This window comes from Coregonus clupeaformis, chromosome 16 (assembly GCF_020615455.1).
Source record: "Coregonus clupeaformis isolate EN_2021a chromosome 16, ASM2061545v1, whole genome shotgun sequence".
Taxonomy (NCBI): Eukaryota; Metazoa; Chordata; class Actinopteri; order Salmoniformes; family Salmonidae; genus Coregonus; species Coregonus clupeaformis.
Genome location: NC_059207.1, coordinates 13,225,292 through 13,242,539, shown reverse-complemented (window position 1 = coordinate 13,242,539; position 17,248 = coordinate 13,225,292). Strand labels below are relative to the sequence as shown.

The window sequence follows — 17,248 nt, the reverse complement described above, 5'->3', positions numbered from 1 at the left end:
TCGGTACAGCTCATGAATATGCAAAATAGAACTGAATTGTATTTGTTTTGCTGAAATACACAGTGCTCAGTATGATATGATCTGTTTTGCTGAAATACACAGGGCTCAGTATGATATGATCTGTTTTGTTGAAATACACAGGGCTCAGTATGATATGGTCTGTTTTTCTGAAATACACAGGGCTCAGTATGATATGATCTGTTTTGTTGAAATACACAGGGTTCAGTATGATAGATCTGTTTTGTTGAAATACACAGGGCTCAGTATGATATGGTCTGTTTTGCTGAATACACAGGGCTCAGTATGATATGGTCTGTTTTTCTGAAATACACAGGGCTCAGTATGATATGGTCTGGTTTGTTGAAATACACAGGGCTCAGTATGATATGGTCTGTTTTGCTGAAATACACAGGGCTCAGTATGATATGATCTGTTTTGCTGAAATACACAGGGCTCAGTATGATATGATCTGTTTTGTTGAAATACACAGGGCTCAGTATGATATGGTCTGTTTTGTTGAAATACACAGGGCTCAGTATGATATGGTCTGTTTTTCTGAAATACACAGGGCTCAGTATGATAGATCTGTTTTGTTGAAATACACAGGGCTCAGTATGATATGGTCTGTTTTGCTGAATACACAGGGCTCAGTATGATATGGTCTGTTTTTCTGAAATACACAGGGCTCAGTATGATATGGTCTGTTTTGTTGAAATACACAGGGCTCAGTATGATATGGTCTGTTTTTCTGAAATACACAGGGCTCAGTATGATATGATCTGTTTTGTTGAAATACACAGGGCTCAGTATGATATGGTCTGTTTTGCTGAAATACACAGGGCTCAGTATGATATGGTCTGTTTTTCTGAAATACACAGGGCTCAGTATGATAGGGTCTGTTTTGTTGAAATACACAGGGCTCAGTATGATATGGTCTGTTTTTCTGAAATACACAGGGCTCAGTATGATATGGTCTGTTTTGCTGAAATACACAGGGCTCAGTATGATATGGTCTGCAGTGCTTCAGTGTAAAAAGACCAGAGGAATCATTATCTGTGTGGTGATACATTACAGTAGATCGTGTCAGCTCTACCTCAGCCAGGATAGTGTCAGCTCTACCTCAGCCAGTGTCAACTCTCGGAAGGATATTGAAGTATTAAGACAAGTACTGGATGTTGCTAGTAATCACTCCTGAATTATTGAACATTATTCTTCCTTTATTAAAGAGAGAAAGAGGTAGAAACAGACTGGCCACGATGGTAGAACTGTACTGAGGACAGGTCCATTAGAATACAAGACTTGGCTCTGAGCATTATGCTAATGTACTGGCCAATTCATTTGTAATGTTTTATTTATGTGTTTGTTATGTTTATGTACACAAACATATCACCCAATACATTTTGAGTGAGTGCATGATTTGTGGCTGTGTGTGTGTGTGTATGTGTGTGCACCTGGCATGTGTGAGCATTGGGTTCCGGGGCTTTAAGGTGTAGGATGATGATCCATGGGGAGAGAAGGGAGGCCAGTACAGTACAACACACCTGATCCAGTGCACTAGTGTTAGGGCAGGGGTTGTAGAGGGAGGCAAGGGAGTGGCCTTGTAGGGCAGAAGATGTTGAAGCTTTTTTTCATCAAGCTCTATAGCCTGTAAATACGGAGGAGAGAGAAAGTGAGGACTTACATATCCACCATGTATTTACATTTTTAAAACATTTTAGTCATTTAGCAGACACTCTTATCCAGAGCGACTTACAGTAGTGAGTGCATACATTTTCATACTGGTCCCCTGTGGGAATCAAACCCACAATCCTGGCGTTGCAAGCGCCATGCTCTACCAACTGAGCTACACGGGATTAGCTCCATATATCCACCAACTCCTCAGATGCTCCATGAGAGGCTAGGGAACTAAAATAACATCTCTCTCATCATCAGCACTCTCCTGGATTCAAATGTATTTTATTCAGCCAAATTCATAGCTTTATTATGGATATATCATAATTGACTGTACAAGGTGAGACATCCCAATTTGTCAGCTGTGTTTTTAAAACGTATTTTCATTGTCAGTGAAAGTTTACATTTAAAACTATAACAATCAATTGTAAATGCATTTATAACAGATTTAATTCATTTTGAAAACGCATTTAATCCATCCCATACCACATTTCAAGACTTGTTCTATGGACTTGAAATAATGAACATTTGCATCCTTGAGTTTGATTAATATGCATTGTCGGAAAATATATTAATGTATAAGATATTTTCAAATGGATAGCATATTTTTTTTACATTTCAATTCCATCTTTTCTACATTGATATTCTTCATCAAAAATAGTGACGTTGGAGGATGTTTTTAACATTTTGTGAAATTATGAGATATAAAGAGAAATAGGTAATGTTTTTTTTATCTATACTTTCACAAAAACGGGCTATCAACCAATTACTGTTTGTGAATTATGTCTCCTCAAGCATTTCATTTTCATAGGATCGTGATAATTTATGTTTGGGTTGCAAAAGACTCGGTACTATACAGGTTTTGGGGCGCTCAGTTCTGGAATTGTGCTTTTTTTGTTAGGATGAGAGAGAGGGTGTAGAGAGGGGAGCTATGGAACAGCTGACTATGGAGGTGGAATAGGGGTATTTGGAGCTGGGGTGACAGGGTTATTGGTATCTCGGGGTGGGGTTGGTGTGACAGGGTTAGGGGCATCTTGGGGTGGGGTGACAGGGTTAGGGGCATCTTGGGGTGGGGTGACAGGGTTAGGGGCATCTTGGGGTGGGGTGACAGGGTTAGGGGCATCTTGGGGTGGGGTGACAGGGTTAGGGGCATCTTGGGGTGGGGTGACAGGGTTAGGGGCATCTTGGGGTGGGGTGACAGGGTTAGCGGCATCTTGGGGTGGGGTGACAGGGTTAGGGGCATCTTGGGGTGGGGTGACAGGGTTAGCGGCATCTTGGGGTGGGGTGACAGGGTTAGGGGGCATCTTGGGGTGGGGTGACAGGGTTATTGGTATCTCGGGGTGGGGTTGGGGTGACAGGGTTAGGGGCATCTTGGGGTGGGGTGACAGGGTTAGGGGCATCTTGGGGTGGGGTGACAGGGTTAGGGGCATCTTGGGGTGGGGTGACAGGGTTAGCGGCTCATGGTGTGGCAGGTCAGGTGCTGGGTTGAGGGTCGGAGGGTGAAGGTCATTTTTACTAGTTTTGCTTGAAACAGAAAGTGACCTCAGGCCTGTGGATGATGGATGATTGGTGTGGAGAGGGAACATTGTGACAGCCGATACTCATCCTCTCAGATAGAGGGTGGCTCCATCGGCCCTGTCCCAGCCCAGGGTTCAGGGGTCCTGTTTTGTCACAATGGCCGTCCATTTAAGGCTTTCTTCTACTGGATTAGCTGTCATATTGTCTTACGTATGGGTCTGTGCATGGTATTGCTTTTCTGTCTATGTGTATTATGTGGTATGCAAGTGTGTGTTGGCAGTTTGAGGTCAATGCAGGTCTCTGCTACATAAGTTCCTAAGTGTTTCTCTCTCTCTCTCTCCCTCTCTCTCTCTCTCTCTCTCTCTCTCTCTCTCTCTCTCTCTCTCTCTCTCTCTCACTCTCTCTCTCTCTCTCTCCCTCTCTCGCTCTCGCTCTCTCTCTCTCTCTATCACTCTCTCTCTCTCCCTCTCTCGCTCTCTCTCTCTCTCTCTCACTCTCTCTCTCTCTCCCTCTCTCGCTCTCGCTCTCTCTCTCTCTCTATCACTCTCTCTCTCTCACTCTCTCTCTCTCTCTCTCTCTCTCTCTCTCTCTCTCTCTCTCTCTCTCTCTCTCTCTCCATCTCTCTCTCTCTGTGCAGGTCTTTGTTCTGGTGGTGTGGAACTTTGAACTCTACATGATTCCTCTGGTTCTGCTGCTGCCGCTGGCCTGGAACTATATCCTCATCGCTTCGGGGAAGGACACCAGCCAAGATGTGGTTAGTGTCCCTGTCATGTATCCCTACGCCATACGGCGAGCGCTTACATCTCTCACACATTTCTGTCAATCATCTCTTTTATCTAATTTCTATAGATTTAATCTGAAATATACTGACACATTTACTATTGAAAATATATCCAAAAACCCTATATAATAGAAAAGATACAATGTGTTTGTTCTTAGACACCATTATTGTAAATGCATTTAAACAAAATAATTTGTAAAACAATTCAGTAACCTTGGAGGTAACAGGAGGGGACTAGGGAGTGGACACATTTCATTGGCACCTTCCCTCTGGATATAGTAAAGAAAAATGTAATAATTAAAATAATCCCAAAGTTAATACAACCAAGAAACAGACACTGAGGGATAATTCTGTCTATTGTGTTTCTAAATGAGAAATGCCAAGTGCCTTGAATCGCTCTCAAATTCTTTTTTTGATAATTGTGAGGCAAAGAGAGGACGTAATAGTTTGTCACCTTGAGCAACGTTATGCCACTTACCTGCTTGTAGATTTATTTCATTCATGTATTTTTGTATCTCTTATTCCAATTAAACAGTGTCAAAGCAATGTCACGGAGAAGTGGACATGTTTTAATCATTGCTGAGGTGCAGCTGGAGAGTCGTGAGAGAGTGGTGCGAGCGTGAACAATGAAGTGATTCATTTTAATAAGTGCGTTTCCAGACTACCTTAGAATGCACAGTAAAGAGTCTGCATTTCCCCATCTCTCAATATATATGACTTAATTTTTCATGAGTGCACAGTTAAAAATAATGTGCAGGATTTGGAACAGATAGCCGTTAAAAAATGAAAACAACAAGTAGAACAAATTTCTCATGGTCTTGAATTGGAAATAATGATCTTTATTTAGCAGGATTTGATGAATGTGGCTGTGAATCTACTAGTTTTAGTATTACCAGAGTATTAGGAATTACTTGGACGTTATTTGATGTTATCTACACCAACACTCATGGCAGATGGAGAGGAGGAGCAGGTTTCAGGCAGAGATGTGTTTTGCCAGTGCAGACATTGTTGTAGCTAGGTCACAATTAATAGCAACCAATACATTTATCTTTCAACGGAAGCTAATGGAAGGTATCTCTTTTAAAAATGTTATGCACACATACATAACCGTATGCACATCATGGAGCATAATCGCTAGTGTACTTCGGCGCTTCACCTCTGTATCAGTGCTCTGTATATGTCTCCCTGTAGATGGCGGCATTGCTTGACCAAAAACAGCAGACACACAAAAAAAAAACGATTTCATTATTTATTTACCTCCATAGGGGTAATGGTTGGGCTGGGGGCTGTGGGCTGGGGGGGGTTCTACTATCCACCACAGTAAACAAACACACAGGTCTGCTTCCAATTAGTCCAAGCCGCTGATCTAGCCTCAACCCCATTATGAGCCACAGCACTCCATTCCACTCCACTCACACACAGTCCTTAAAACAAGGGAAGTTTGCTTATTATCAACTCCGGGGATGGAGTGTGTGTGTGTGTGTGTGTGTGTGTGTGTGTGCATGTTATATAGGGAATGTACTGTATGTACTGGAACATTTGTTTAATTGTTTAACATTAGCGCCTTACACATTTATCCCCCCCCCCCCCTTACCTCTAAGATCATTGCACTTAGGGAACATGCAGTATAGCTGGCACAAAATATGTCCTCTGTAGAAAATTACCAGCCTCTTGTCTTGGATTGTGATATCTGTGCCTGAGGATAGGTAAAACTGAATGTGATGAGGCTGCCCCCCTCCTCTTATGCCTCCATCTTTCCTTTGCTCTCTTTGTCAGTCTGAGCACTGCTGTGCAGGATGGTTGAGGAGCTGTGACATGTTGTAAGGGTCATTCTAGGAGTTTATCACCCTGCGTCTCCCACCTGGGCTCGGCTGCCGTCTTCACACTGGCAGACAGACAGACAGGCATGCAGTAATTTAGCTTTCCAGTAATATGAGCCCTCTGCAGAGTCACACACACAGCAGTCACAACCAATCAGACAGTACTACATATCTGGGAGAGCGACAGAGAGACGGACAGTGGGATGAGTGTGAAAGAAACATTTTAAGGGAATGTGATATGACAAGAAAATGATTATCCCCCATGGTACTTACTCTACAAAACAAACACGCATGTGCCAAGCTCTTCATGCATACAACAACTGGTGTGTCCCCAGAGTAATTTTCACCTCTGGGTCACTGGTGCTCTTAGGTCAGTTCTCCCTAGCCAGGCCTGAACCTTGACCAGTAGACGTGCTGAACAGAAAAACAGACCTTGGACCAGCTATTAAAGGCCTGGTGTAGCAACAATGTGACTGACCTCAGCTCTTAACCTGTCGTCCTCTTGCCTCTAACCCTGTTATCGTGTCTGTCAGCTGTGGCACCATTAGGTGACCTGTGTGTGACCCTCTCCAAGGCTGTGTGTGGCTTGTTATGGAGGAAAGCTATGATTAACATACCAGGCACTGCAGGGCCATGTGAGCTATGACAGGAGAGGCGGAGGGAGAGAATGTTGTTGTCGCTGGTTATTGTGGAAACAGGGTGTTAAGACATCATTTCAGGTACAGACAGTTAGTCTGACCAATGCCACATCATCATTGTATGCCAGTCTCATTGCAGTTGGAAAATTATGGAACTCGTAGTTATTTAAAAATGAAAAGCTGTTCAAGCTTACATACTGGCCCTCTGCTTTTTAGTAGAGACCCCTACTGTCGGGAGGTGGTAGTGTACCCTCCATGTAGACTAGTGTCTGGAGACAGGATAGGATGACAGCACCAACAATACCACCAGCGCCACTACCACCACCATCACTAACATCACTATTACCTCTCTAAAGTTTAAAGTCACTGGACTCTTGGAACCGTTTGGTGTGTTCCGTCTCTGGGTTGTTGCTGGGGCGGGTTACCAGGTGGCTGGGCTCAGTCAAGCAGGGGACAGCTCAGCTGGAATCGAAAAGCTGTAGGCCTGGATGTCCGTCCCTGGAAGACCGACCAGCACTGCCGAGCCACTGGCCCGGAAAACTCTTTACCAGATGTTGGCATGTGCTGTCATGGTGCAGAAACACGCCGGTGATCTCTCTCTCTCTCTCTCTCTCTCTCTCTCTCTCTCTCTCTCTCTCTCTCTCTCTCTCTCTCTCTCTCTCTGTCTGTCTGTCTGTCTGTCTCGCTCTCTCTCTCTCTCTCTCTCTCTCTCTCTCTCTCTCTCTCTCTCTCTCTCTCTCTCTCTCTCTCTCTCTCTCTCTCTCTCTCTCTCTCTCTCTCTCTCTCTCTCTCTGCCTCTCTCTGCCTCTCTCTCTCGCTCAATATCGACGAGAAACAAGCCTAGAAAGAAGTCAATGGGATGTCATGTCCCCTTCAGCCCCATAAGGGCCTGTGTTTACCAAAAGACAGGATGAACTATATTTTGATGAAGAGGAGAAGGAGGAGAGGCAATCTGGCCCTGCGTGCCTTCACTCAAACCAAAGGAAAACCTCTGCAGTTGCCCTGCCCCAAAAACAGAGAGATAGACAAAAAGGGGAGAGGGAGAGAGGGCGTCTGCTGTGCCTGGCAGGTTCTCCTCAGTGCAGCGGTAGGCATAGCAGTCGGTGACAGGTGACAAAATCAAAAGGTCATGTCACTTTTAACTGGGAGCGTTTGTGCCCCGTTGATTTCCCCTGTGCAGCCCTAGCTCCTCTCCTCTTCACTGGCAGGCAGACAGGGTTGGGAGCGGGGCGAGAACGCCGCGCCAGTCTCCCAGCCTCCTCTTCATCCCTGTGAACCTCTGTACCCGTCACTGCTAACAATGTCAGTTCTCCCACTCCATGTTCTGACGCAGTCTCTGTTGTTCTTCTGTTGCTGCTCTCTCTGACTGTTTGGGGTGTGTGTTTGTGTGTGTGTGTGTGTGTGTGTGTTTGTGTGTGTGTGGTGTGTGTGTGTGTCTCGACAGTGTGTGGGCATTCAGTCACTAGCCCAGGGCTTCAGCGCTTCCTCTACCCACTCTGAGTCTGTGACACCTGCTTTCTTCAGTCAGGCGCCTGCCTCTCTCCAGTCAAGCCTGCCTCTCTCCACCACACACACCAGCCCTCTCTCCACCTCACACACCAGCCCTCTCTCCACCACACACACCAGCCCTCTCTCCACCTCACACACCAGCCCTCTCTCCACCACACACACCAGCCCTCTCTCCACCACACACACCAGCCCTCTCCCTACCACACACACCAGCCCTCTCTCCACCACACACACCAGCCCTCTCTCCACCACACACACCAGCCCTCTCTCCACCTCACACACCATCCCTCTCTCCACCACACACACCAGCCCTCTCTCCACCACACACACCAGCCCTCTCGCTATCACACCCACAGCCCTCTCTCTATCACACATACACCCAGTGGCGATTTTAGCATGTAAATCTTGGTGGGGCAAAAAAAATTAAAATAATAATCAGCAAAGCCACTACACAACACAACACTAAACAATGCATTAATTGCACTATAACGGTGACAAACGGTGCCCACAAACTGTTAGGGCCTACATAAAGCTGTCCAAACAGCAGAGCTTTCTTTACAGCACCATGGAGTGTATCCTTACCACCGCTATACCTGGCTATCAGCGGAGCCTTGTCTGGCAGCGAAACAGTTAATTCAGCCTCATTCACTGCCTTAAAAAAAAACCCATTGCTGATATGGCTGACTTGCTTAAACAAATGTGGTTTCTACTGACAATTGAGATGTACATACTATGGCATAAGGGGACGACGACGGGAATAAGAGGCAATCCGTAATTTTGATTAAGACATTCATGAGCGAGCTAGGACGGACATTGTCAATATAACTATTTGTTCATCACTTTTGAAATGTACAGAATTCAGAACATGGGTCGTTATTACAGTGTTCTCCCTGTACACCAAGTCATAACCGTAGGATAAATAAAGGGGGCATATAAGCAGACAATGAAAGCTCTTACAATATTATATGATTACATTTCTCTAAAACAGGCTATAGGCTACATGTGCACCACCAAGTCAGAACAGTAGACTACATTCAAATAAAATAAAATCACATTTTATTTGTCACATGCTCCGAAAACAACAGGTTACAGCGAAATGCTTACTTACAAGCCCTTAACCAACAATTAAGTTTTAAGAAAAATAAGTGTTAAGTAAAAAATAGATAACTACAGAGGGTAGTTGTGTCCTCCTCCCAGAGTGCGAAGAGCCTTGGCGTGACCCTGGACAACACCCTGGGATAGGATAAAGTAATCCTTCTACCCCCCCCTTACCTGTATTTTTTAGTTATCTAGTACGAAGGTGCCGTTCCCCTCACAGCTCCGTAGGCAAGCACCATGGTCTTGTAGCAGATGCGAGCTTCAACTGGAGCCAGTGGAGTGTGCGGAGGAGCGGGGTGACGTGAGAGAACTTGGGAAGGTTGAACACCAGACGGGCTGCAGCATTCTGGATGAGTTGTAGGGGTTTAATGGCACAGGCAGGGAGCCCAGCCAACAGCGAGTTGCAGTAATCCAGACGGGAGATGACAAGTGCCTGGATTAGGACCTGTGCCGCTTCCTGTGTAAGGCAGGGTCGTACTCTCCGAATGTTGTAGAGCATGAACCTACAGGATCGGGTCACCGCCTTGATGTTAGCGGAGAACGACAACCTGTTTCCGTCTTCCAGAGATTTGAGACTGGGACGGCGGTTCACCTTCCAGCAGGACAATGACCCTAAGCATACTGCTAAAGCAACACTCAAGTGGTTTAAGGGGAAACATTTAAATGTCTTGGAATGGCCTAGTCAAATGCCCAGACCTCAATTCAATTGAGAATCTGTGGTATGACTTAAAGTTTGCTAAACACCAGCGGAACCCATCCAACTTGAAGTAGCTGGAGCAGTTTTGCCTTGAAGAATGGGCAAAAATCCCAGTGGCTGGATGTGCCAAGCTTATAGAGACATACCCCAAGAGACTTGCAGCTGTAATTGCTGCAAAAGGTGGCTCTACAAAGTATTGACTTTGGGGGGCTGAATAGTTATGCACACTAAGGTTTTCTGTTTTTCTGTCGTATTTCTTGTTTGTTTCACAATAAAAAATATTTAGCATCTTCAAAGTGGTAGGCATGTTGTGTAAATCAAATGATTCAAACCCCCAAAAAATCAATTTTAATTCCAGTTTGTAAGGCAACAAAATAGGAAAAATGCCAAGGGGGGTGAATACTTTCGCAAGCCACTTTAGCCTACTGTCGTGTGCGCATTGCTGCGCTTATAATGTGAAGAAATAGCCTAATAGTTTATAATTTTAAGCTAAACGTTCTCATCTGTTGCGTCAGGCTCATTGCTTAAAACAGGTTTTTTGATGCTAGTGGTTGTATTAATTTGGGATCTATCGCATCCCACAACTGTCCCAGACTATGTTTGGAATATTCATTTCTCGCACAGAATAGAATAGGTCAACTTTTGTACTATGGAGGATAGTAGATTGACATAGGCTAGTGCTTTTACTGTTCGTTAGGCCTACAAATCTTGTTGGCTGACGAAAAGTAAATGTGGACAGTAAATGTGGACCATACACAACAACCCTCTCTCTACCACACACACCAGCCCTCTCTAAGACGCAATGATACAAACAAAGTCTGTCCCAGTCTTGTTTGAACAAAACTCAGAGGTTGGTTCTCTTTGCATTGGTGTGACTGACTCAATGCTGACATGTGTATGCCAACACAGTGGAAATGGAAGTTAGTGCATATTCTGTGGATCTCTGTTGAATGTTGTCATGATAATGATTGGTACTTGGACTGGTTTCTGTGATCAAGAATACCAGCCAGCCTCACCCCTCTCTGCCCCCTGCTGGGTGAGCCAGGGCTGAGTCAGTACAGACAGAAAGCCCCCCTGTGAGGGCCAGGGCTCTGACAGCTTGTGAAGGGTCAGATAGGCTCTGCCTGCCCACAGTCCTTATCAGTCTTCCAGCCCTCCCTTCTCCTCCAGAGCCAAAACCTACACCACACACACACACACACACACACACACACACACACACACGCATGCACGCACGCACGCACGCACGCACACACACACTCACACACACACACACACACACACACACACACACACACACACACACTCACAAACACGTGCACACATACACACATGCACACACTCACACACACACACACACACACACACACACACACACACACACACACACACACACACACACACACACACACACACACACACACACACACACACACACACACACAGACACACACACAGACAGACAGACAGACAGCATACCAAGCAGGGCCTGGAGAGGTGCAGGCCCCAGCAGCTGGAGAGGTTAAAACCCTCTCACATATCAAAGAGGAATACCAGGAGGAGGAGAGGGGGAAGAGAAGAGAGAGAGAAAAAAGGAGAGTATATCTTCATGTTCGGCGGGATGTCTGTCTTGGCGTCAATTCCCCTAGCGGCTGTCATTCGAAAGGTTAGGAGAAAGAGAGCAGAGATAGTGGATTTTCTTCAGCCAACCTGACGGGTAGGGGAGAGAGAGAGGGTTGGTTGGCGTCGGAGGTGGAGGGGGGAGAGAGGGGGTTGGTGGTGGTGGTGGTGGGGGTCGGGGGTGGGGGGTGAGAGAGGGTGTTGGTGAGGGTGGTGGTGGGGGGTGGATGGGGTAGAGAGGGGGTTGGTGAGGGTGGTGGTGGTGGGGTTCAGGGTTGGAGGGTGGACGGCATTCGTATGGCAGGGCGGACATCACCGAGCTGGGGTGAAGAGGATGCCAGCGGAGCTCAGGGGGTCAAATGGTGATGTCTATCTTGTCTAGTGTGTGTGTGTGTGTTTATCCATGTGTGTGTGCTTGTGTGTGTTCATCGACCCATCCAAGGCCTGAATGGTAGTCCGGCGCACACACATCCTCTGTAGTGTTCCTATTCTCTCTCCTCCCCCCAGCCAGCAGGCCTAGTAAAAGTCTCCTGTAGTTTCCTACAGTACATCCATATCTCTGCCTGCTCCCTGCTCCTTTAGGGCACACAGGTGTCAGGATGTACAGGCTTAATGACCGAACAGAGGAAATGGCTTGCCATGGCCCGGATCCTATAGGTTGGTTTTAAACAAGCCAGACTCACATAAACCCTGCAGGACTCTTGCCCTCCAGAGCACCGCTCCACACTAAATTATCTATACTTTACTTAGACGTTTCACCTAGCTCTGTATTTTGCATATTTCACCTGAATATTTATATATATTCATGTACACTCTGTAATCTGTGAGTATAACCTGTACTGTTCAGAAGATTTGAACGCTTTGACTATGTTAATTTCCCCTTTGGTAAAGTGTTGGATTGAAGTGGCGTTGCAGGCTGTGTGAGCGTTCCACGATCCTGTCATCAGTGAGTCTTTGAAGCGTTGGGATGTAATGATAGTAATTCAGAAGATGTGATAAGGGGATAACCAGCTGAATGATACGATCAACAAACAGTCTTCGTCATTACAGAAAGGGGGGGGGGCACGCTGAATTCATCAGCACCGCCGCGCTGGTAATTGATGTCTTCCGGAAACGCAGCGTTTGGCTGTGGAAATATTCAGGGCCTCTTTCCTTTTATTTCTTCATATTACACACTCTCGTAGTGGTGAACAAGGCTGTTCTCTTTACTGCAGGCAAGACGGGAGGAGGAGTAGAAAACGGGGGGATGACTATCATTCCCTCTGTCTCTGTAAGTCATGCCTATCTCTATTTGTATACTGTAGGAAAGGCTGTGTTTGGAGAAATCCATGATCCCTTTTGAGTGCTTCCTTTATGGTTGTTGATTCTAACACATTGTGTTGTGGATAGTAATATTTATCATGTATGATATTATAAATACCTCACATGCGACTCGTAATAAGACTAAGCAATTAACCTATTAAAGTTTTTATCTGACTCCATAAAGATATTTAGCAATATGGTTGAGTTACAGTAATAGGCAATGAAGAAATGTCAGAGAATGGATTCTAAATACAAGTGTATTTAATTACTTTGTAAAACGAATGGATTCACATACAAGGCATAAAACTTAAGTTAAAAAGCATTAACAAGCATTACAAGGCATTATTCCAAGCATGGTCAGAGAGAGAAATCATTGCCCGAAAGTCCATGGGGTGGAGAGACAAAGAGATAATATCTCACCACAGCAGGTCAGGAACAAATAACAGAAATAACAATTAATCTAAGAACCTTTTATAAATATCTGAGTTGTTGACAAATAGTATTACTGGAAAGTTAACCTCCAATCAGATATAAGACCTACATGATGTAACTCTGCTTCTCAGAGGTGTGACAATGGGGGTTGGCAAGACCAACACAGAGAATGTGGAATTCCTAAGACAACACAGAGGAGATTCTTGCATAGTTGATAAGAAGAGTCTCTTCGGGGGCTGCCCTACAAGTGCCTAGGTCTTTCTTGTATAGCTCTTGCTGATTAGCTCTGTGACAGTTGTCTTGTTTGGACCAATGGATCCCCGTGACTAGGCAGAAATAGAAGCAGTTAGCCAACCGTACGGAACTATAGACAGACACTCGTCCTCTAACTTCTATTTGCTCCCTCCACATCCATTAAACCTCTACAACTCATCCAGAATGCCGCAGCCCGTCTGGTGTTCAACCTTCCCAAGTTCTCTCACGTCACCCCGCTCCTCCGCACACTACACTGCTTCCAGTTGAAGCTCGCATCTGCTACAAGACCATGGTGCTTGCCTACGGAGCTGTGAGGGGAACGGCACCTCCGTACCTTCAGGCTCTGATCAGTCCCTACACCCAAACGAGGGCATTGTGTTCATCCACCTCTGGCCTGCTGGCTCCCCTACCTCTGCTGAAGCACAGTTGCCGCTCAGCCCAGTCAAAACTGTTCGCTGCTCTGGCACCCCAATGGTGGACAAAGCTCCCTCACGACGCCAGGACAGCGGAGTCACTCACCACCTTCCGGAGACATTTGAAACCCCACCTCTTTAAGGAACACCTGGGATAGGATAAAGTAATCCTTCTAACACCCCCCTTACCCCACCCCACCCCAAAAAATTAATAATAATAATAATAATTGTAAAGTGGTTATCCCACTGGCTATAAGGTGAATGCACCAATTTGTAAGTCGCTCTGGATAAGAGCGTCTGCTAAATGACGTAAATGTAATGTAAATGTAAATGAGCTGAAGTCTTTGTTCCATTAGAGGCTTATGTCAGACAAACTTTTTTATTTATTATTTCAATAAAACAAAGGGGAAAAAAGCTATTGTTTTGTGAAGCAATGATTTTGGGATTTCTCCAACTTGTTTGCGGAGGCAGGGGCGGAGGTAGGGTAGGGGTTATGGGATAATGAGAGAAGACAAATGCAGCCCTTGGCAGCTCACAGGTTTATGATAATGCTGCTCCTTCTGACCTTGTAGCTTTGATGGGGGGGGTGGATAACGATCTGTGCTGTTCTACTACTTCTCAGCCAGGCAGGCAGCACAATCACATGTGATACTACTGACTCTGTGTCTGTCTTGTCTGTCTGTGTCTGTGCGTCCGTCTGTCTGTCTGACTGTCTTTCTGCCCGTCTGTCTGTCTGTCCATCATTCTTCATTTTCTGCCTCATAATTTAACTGTTGTGTAATACAACATTGAGTGCCTTTTTCACTTATCTCTTTGCATATAGCTTGCAAATACACCTAATGGCAAGAGATTGATTTAAAACCTATTTAATGTGCTTGGATTGTATAGATACTTTATTTAGGCCTACTGTAGGGGATTTGAGAGGCCATTTGAACAGTTGAAGGAGGCACAGAACCTATGTATGTCTAATTATGGTGGTCTTTATGGGTTTTATCAGAAAGGTCAAAACAACAACCTTTTCACAACTCTTCATTCACAGACAGGATCCCTAGATACATACTGTGTGGAAAGACTTATCTTTTCATCATTGCTTTAACTCTCTCTCTCTCTCTTTCTCTCTCTGCCAGTCTCTCTCTCTTTCTTTTTCTATTTCTTCTCCCTCTTCCTCCCTCTCTTTCTCTCTTTCTCTCTCTCTCCGTGTGTGTGTGTATGTGTGTGTGTGTGTTTATTGGGGTTAAGTGGGTGGCTCGGTAGCCTGTCGAAATGGCTGTTGTTCCATCGGTTTTGGACCAGGGAAGCACATAGTTACACTACTCTGTTATTGGGCTTACTCTGCTGGAGTCTCTCCTCTACGCTCTCCTCCTCTCTACCCCCTATATTGATGGGAGACCTGGTGGACTGAGTGTAGGTCAGAGATGTCTCTCCTCCCCTCTACCCCCTATAGTGATGGGAGACCTGGTGGACTGAGTGTAGGTCAGAGATGGGTTCAGATGGGCTGGAAGACTAACATACTACAATCAGCCCTGTATTGCCATATATACAGTACATGTACAGTATGCATAGTGCAATTTGAAGGAATGAGAATTAATGAGAATGCCTGTCTGCCCCACATATGCATTTATTGTCTCTCTCTTCTTCTCTTTTTCCTGTGGCAACCGCCATGAAGCAAGCGATGGAGGACTTGCTGGAGGACGAGGATGAGGACTATGACAAAGATGACAAGGTAATTATATATCTGTCTGTCTGTCTGTCTGTCAAATAACAGGAAGTCTCAGGGTGCCAGCGTTCCACACACAGGAAATACCAACACATACACTACCAGTCAAAAGTTTTAGAACACCTACTCATTCAAGTTTTTCTTTTTCTTTTTACTACTTTCTACATTGTAGAATAATAGTGAAGACATCAAAACTATGAAATAACACATATGGTATCATATAGTAACTTAAAAAGATGTGGTAGCCATGCTGGTTAAGTGTGCCTTGACAGTGTCACCAGCAAAGCACCCCCACACCATAACACCTCCTCCTCTATGCTTTACGGTGGGAAATACACATGCGGAGATCATCCGTTCACCCACACCGCGTCTTACAAAGACACAGCGGTTGGAACCAAAAATCTCAAATTTGGACTCCAGACCAAAGGACACATTTCCACCGGTCTAATGTCCATTGCTCGAGTTTCTTGGCACAAGCAAGTCTCTTCTTCTTATTGGTGTCCTTTAGTAGTGGTTTCTTTGCAGCAATTCAACCATGAAGGCCTGATTCACACAGTCTCCTCTGAACAGTTGATGTTGAGATGTGTCTGTTACTTGAACTCTGTGAAGCATTTATTTGGGCTGCAATTTCTGAGGCTGGTAACTCCAATGAACTTATCCTCTGCAGCAGAGGTAACTCTGGGTCTTCCATTCCTGTGGCGGTCCTCATGAGAGCCAGTTTCATCATAGCGCTTGATGGTTTTTGCGACTGCACTTAAAGAAACTTTCAAATGTTTCGGTATTGACTGACCTCCATGTCTTAAAGTAATGATGGACTGTTGTTTCTCTTTGCTTCTTTGAGCTGTTCTTGCCATAATATGGACTTTGTCTTTTACCAAATAGGGCTATCTTCTGTATACCCCCACTACCTTGTCACAACACAACTGATTGCTCAAACGCATTAAGAAGGAAAGAAATTCCACAAATTAACGTTTAAGAAGGCACACCTGTTAATTGAAATGCATTCCAGGTGACTACCTCATGAAGCTGGTTGAGAGAATGCCAAGAGTGTGCAAAGCTGTCATCAAGGCAAAGGGTGGCTATTTGAAGGTTTTTCAATTTTATGGTTACTACATGATTCCATATGTGTTATTTCATAGTTTGGATGTCTTCACAATTATTCTACAATGTAGGAAATAGTAAAAATAAAGAAAAACCCTTGAATGAGTAGTTTAGATGCACACGTACAAACGTGCACACATGTACGCACACACACATGCTCACATGCACATACTCTCTCAAACACACACACACACACACTTTGAACATTGATAGTTCTCTTCCTGAAATAGGTCCAGATACTGTATACACTGAGTGTACAAAACATTAAGAACTGCAACGCTGCTGGGTTTTTCATGCTCAACAGTTTCCCGTGTGTATCAAGAATGGTCCACCACACAAAGGACATCCAGCCAACTCGATACAACTGTGGGAAGCATTGGAGTCAACATGGGCCAGCATCCCTGTGTTCCTAATGTTTGGTATACTCAGTGTACATTACATTCTCTACCCATTGTAACCTCTTCATGCATAGTATCATGGTTGTTAGTATTTGTGATTTGCTCTGCTTCGCCCTTTTAAAACTTCCCTCTCTGCTTTATATACAGTGGCTTGCGAAAGTATTCACCCCACTTGGCATTTTTCCTATTTTGTTGCCTTACAACCTGGAATTAAAATGGATTTTGGGGGGGTTTGTATCATTTGATATACACAACATGCCTACCACTTTGAAGATGCA

At 44.9% G+C, this 17,248-nt stretch overlaps 1 protein-coding gene across 1 annotated transcript in view; it reads left to right on the top strand.

Moving 5' to 3' along the window:
* Nucleotides 1-17,248, top strand: part of LOC121584273 (multiple C2 and transmembrane domain-containing protein 1-like) — a 195,742-nt gene that overhangs the window by 139,108 nt on the left and 39,386 nt on the right. Inside the window, exons 15-16 of the mRNA XM_045225950.1 lie at nucleotides 3,827-3,943; nucleotides 15,421-15,477. Of these exons, the coding sequence (XP_045081885.1) occupies nucleotides 3,827-3,943; nucleotides 15,421-15,477 (174 nt within the window). The remainder of the gene's footprint in view (nucleotides 1-3,826; nucleotides 3,944-15,420; nucleotides 15,478-17,248) is intronic.